Below are 4,830 nucleotides of genomic sequence, written 5' to 3' on the forward strand. Positions count from 1 at the left end.
TATACACAATTTGAAAAGGAGATCTTTTTGTAGATCGATTAATGGAATTATTATAAGTGAATTCTGCTTGAGCAAGCGCCAAATCCCATTGTTTTGGTCTATCTCCCGAAATACACCTTAAAAGATTACCCAAACTTCGATTTACAACCTCTGTTTGTCCGTCAGTTTGAGGGTGGCAAGTTGTGCTGAATTTGAGACTAGTGTCGAACCTTTTCCATAAAGTCTGCCAGAAGTGACTTAAAAACTTGCTGTCTCGATCAGAAACAATGGACTTTGGAATACCATGTAAGCGAACAACTTCTTTAAAGAATAAGTGTGCAATATGAGAAGCATCTAAAGTCTTTTTGCAGGGTATGAAATGGGCCATTTTAGAAAATCTATCAACCACTACATAGATAGAGTCCATACCTCGTTGAGTCCTAGGAAGACCAAGCACAAAATCCATGGAAATATCAACCCAGGGTGTGTCCGGAACAGGAAGAGGTGTATACAATCCAGTGTTGTTTGAACTTCCTTTTGCCGTTTGACAAGTGTAGCATCTTTGGACAAAACGATTCATGTCCCTTTTTACTTGAGGCCAATAATAACGCTCCTCAACTAAAACAATACTTTTGTCTCTTCCCATGTGTCCACTAAGACCACTTCCATGAAGTTCTCTAATGATATGCTCACGAAGAGAACTTCTCGGAATGCATAATTTATTCCCTTTGAATAGAAAACCTTCTTCAAGATGAAAATCAGCAACTTTCAATCCAGATTTAGTAATTTTAACCCATGTTTCGCCAAAATCTTCATCTTCAGCATATAGATCTTTCAAATAATCAAACCCAATGACTTCTGCTTTCATTGAAATCAGTAAAGAAGCCCTACGGCTGAGTGCATCAGCCACCTTATTTTGCTGGCCAGATTTGTGCTTGACAGTGAAAGTAAATCGTTCAATGTAGTCAATCCATCTTTGGTGCATTCTGTTAGAATTAGTATTGCTTTTGATATTTCTCAAGGCTTGATGATCAGTAAAGAGTACAAACTCTTGATGAATCAAGTAGTACTCCCAATGTTTAAGTGACTGATATATCGCATACAACTCTAACTCATAAGTTGTCCATTTCTTCCGCGCATCACTAAGTTTTTCGCTGTAGTAAGCAACTGGGTCGTTTTTCATTTGAATTTCTCTGACATCGTCCATCTTGAGACAACACTGCCCCAATACCAACAAGGGAAGCATCACAATCAACCTGAAATAATTTCTCAAAGTTCGGTAAAGCAAGAACAGGGGCTGCTGTTAGCTTTTCTTTGAGCAGTTTAAAACTTTTCTCAGCTGCATCCGTCCACACAAAGTGTTTCCCTTTCATGCAATCTGTTAGTGGTGCTGCAATAGTACTAAAGTTACGAACAAAACGCCTATAAAATGTAGCAAGTCCATGAAAACTTCGGACTTCACTAATACTCCGTGGTCCAGGCCATTCTTTAATAGCTTTAACCTTGTCTTCATCAACATGAATACCATTAGAAGACACCACATAGCCAAGAAAGACCAGGTTGTCCGTAAGAAAGCTACATTTTTTTAGGTTCACATATAAAGTATTCTCACGCAGCACACTAAAAACTTCCCATAGATGGTATAAATGATCTTCTACGCTACGACTATAAATCAGGATATCGTCGAAGTACACAACCACAAATCGGCTAATAAAAGGTTTTAATACCTGATTCATAACTCGCATGAAAGTGCTAGGAGCATTTGATAGACCAAATGGCATTACCAGCCATTCGTATAAGCCGTCTTTAGTTTTAAATGCAGTCTTCCATTCATCACCCGGCCGAATACGAATCTGATGATACCCGCTTTTCAAATCAATCTTCGAGAAAATTTTGGAACCTTCCAAGTCATCCAACATATCATCTAACCTTGGTATTGGGAACCGATATCGAACAGTGAGTTTGTTGATTGCACGACTATCAATACACATCCGCCAACTCCCATCTTTTTTTGGAGTTAGTAAAGCCGGAACTGCACATGGACTCATACTAGGTCGTATTAGGCCCTTGGATAGCAAATCCTCAACCTGATCTTGAAGAATTGCATGTTCTTTTGGACTCATTCTGTAGTGAGGCATGTTTGGCAAGCTAGCACCTGGTACTAAATCAATACCATGCTGAATATTTCGCATAGGAGGAAGAATACTTGGCAACTCATCCGGCACTAAATCTTTGAACTCGTTCAGTATAGGTTGCACCTGAGAAGGAACATCAATTGCAGGTTTGTTGTTTCCTTTGATGACAAGAGCATAAATTTCTCCCGTCTCCTTTGAGTCTTCAAGTATGTTGCTAGAGATCAAAAGATTATGCCCATCTTTTGGAGGAAATATAGATTCTGATGACCTTCCTAATGGAGCCAATACTATGCGTACCCCATCTTTGTAGAAGCTAATAGTATTATCTCTTCCCATATGAACAGAATTGACATCACATTGCCATGGTCTTCCCAACAACATATGGCATGCATCCATGTCCACAACATCAAACCAAACTTCATCTTTATAACGATTACCAATACTGAAAGCAATATTACATCTACAAGTTACCCTTGTTTCTCCAACCTCTTTGATCCACCCGATTGAATATGGTGTAGGATGTCTCTCTACAGGCAATTGCAACTTATCAACCATCACTTTTGAAACAATATTCTCGCTGCTTCCGCCATCAATGATTAAATCACAAACTCTTTCATTAACCGTACACCTTGTCCGGAATATGTTGTTACGTTGAGTTTGTTGTTCATTATGTGGAGTGTAAAGTAACCTCTGAATGACAAAAGAAACTCCTTCATCAGGTTGAACTACCTCTTCTTCTTGTTCTAATCCCACATCATCGGTCTCATATTCTTCTTCATGAGTAGTTAAGGTTACTTGGCTTCTTTGAGGGCAACGATTTGATTTATGTCCAGGCTGTCCGCACCTATAACATTTATCACTTGTAGATGGAGCATAAGGGTTGGCAGACGTGGTATTATATTTTGAACCAATTGTGGTAATTGCAGATTTTGATTGTGAAATTCGGTTAGGATAATTAGATTGAGTGCTAATCGATTGTGCAGATGTTTTTCCAGATTTTTGTTGGTGAGTTGTTCGGTAATCAATAGCAGGCTCAAGTGTAGGCTGAATTGTAGGCTGAATTGAGGAATTCGAAATTTTTCCACCAAAATTGCGGTTTTGAGGCTTCTCAGTCATTGTTTCAGCCCTCAAGGCAAGGCGCACTGCATCTCCCAAGGTATGGGCATTTTGTAAAGCAATTTTGTCTTGAATGTTGTACTTCAACCCACTTATAAACCTTGCCGCTTGTTGCGAATCTGATTCAGCAAGGTCATTACGTGAAGCCAGCCTGTAGAACTCTGTTGTGTAATCATCAACTGAACGGTATCCCTGTTTACAATTATGGTACTGCTGAAATAGAACTTGATCATAGTCAAGAGGTAAATACCTGTTTTTCAACATCCGTTTCATCTTCATCCATGTTCTGACGGGAGGCTTACCCAATCGAGTTCGAGAAAGTTGCATCTGATCCCACCATGCTGAAGCGCCGCCCTTCAACTTGTAGGCAACATACTTCACTTGTTTTTCTTCTGGAATTTCCATGAATTCAAAGAACTTTTCTACTTCTGACAACCAGTCAAGGAAATCTTCCATGTGAAGTTGACCATTGAAAGAAGGCAAGTCCATTTTAACCTTGAAATCATTCCCTTTTTCTCGGTTATAACCATCTCGTTGAAAATTGTTCCTCCATTGGTTATTTCTTAAATTTTCTGCCATGTTTTCCAGTTCTTCATCACTTGAATCTCCATTATGCATCACATTCTGCCTATTTCCCGTCCTAACAACTGTTTCTCCATTGTTTCGCTGGTTTTGCGAACGATTTTCCCTACGAAAGCCATGAATTCCACCCTGAAACGCAGGTTGAGTGGTTGTCTTCGTAAGGTTGGTTAAACCCGCTACTAAGGTCTCAATTTGGCGCTGGGTTTGCGTTTGAGACTCTACGAGCCGCTCAACCATGTCGAGGGTTCTTCGAGCAACGTCAGAATCATCCCTCTCACCCCCATTACCACCATCGATAGCCATCAGACCAGGAGAAAACAAGGCTCTGATACCACTTGGCGTAGCAGAAGTGTTGAATTGTCGATCAACGTCGCACAATTCTAGTTCAGCAATATAGAATAAACAAGAACATTGACAAGATTTTGTATTTTTTCTTGTTAGTAGTATCAATCAATCAGAAGTACAATAAGTGCTTACACATATTTAAACAATCCTACAATAGTTAACTGTTTAAAGACACTAGGCAAACTCCTATAGGTTGATTTATTTCAAACAAGTAATAATAATTACTTATACTAACTGCTAGTAACCACCAGGGGTGATTTCTCACCTGAATCAGTTTTTAATAACCACTCATAACTGACCAATAACTGAGTGAAAGTTATTATGAATTGATCTGCTGAGAAAGTTATGACTTCACTGAGTGCTGTACTACATCACTCCCTGACTATCACATTCGGGGTTTATCATAAATCTTATTCCTCGAACTATGGATTTCATCTAAGATCTAGTCCTTAAGCTCTTAAACGTTTGGAACCCAAATTATGTAGGAATACCTCATTATTCCCTTATCATCTTTCTTGGTATTAATCTCTTCTCCATTTGTTGGCTCTCTGCCTTCATTCATCACTTTTTCTTGGCACAATATGATCTTCTCCAATAATCCGGGCTGTATTGCAATCTCAAACAGCTTTTCGGTACTGGCTCCAGTTACCTTCATTTCTATTTCCGTTTTCTC

At 39.2% G+C, this 4,830-nt stretch overlaps 1 protein-coding gene across 1 annotated transcript; it reads right to left on the bottom strand.

Annotated features, from left to right (window-relative positions):
- Window positions 1-1,121: 1,121 nt before the first annotated feature.
- On the bottom strand, window positions 1,122-4,115 carry LOC141719576 (uncharacterized). The gene has a single exon (XM_074521953.1). The coding sequence runs from the start codon at window positions 4,113-4,115 to the stop codon at window positions 1,122-1,124; it is 2,994 nt and encodes a 997-aa protein (XP_074378054.1).
- Between the last annotated feature and the right edge of the window lie 715 nt (window positions 4,116-4,830).

Source organism: Apium graveolens, chromosome 4 (genome assembly GCF_009905375.1).
Source record: "Apium graveolens cultivar Ventura chromosome 4, ASM990537v1, whole genome shotgun sequence".
Lineage (NCBI taxonomy): Eukaryota > Viridiplantae > Streptophyta > Magnoliopsida > Apiales > Apiaceae > Apium > Apium graveolens.

Excerpts from the sequence above, each read along its gene's own strand:
- LOC141719576 (XM_074521953.1), bottom strand. The coding sequence starts at position 4,115 with ATGGCTATCGATGGTGGTAATGGGGGTGAGAGGGATGATTCTGACGTT.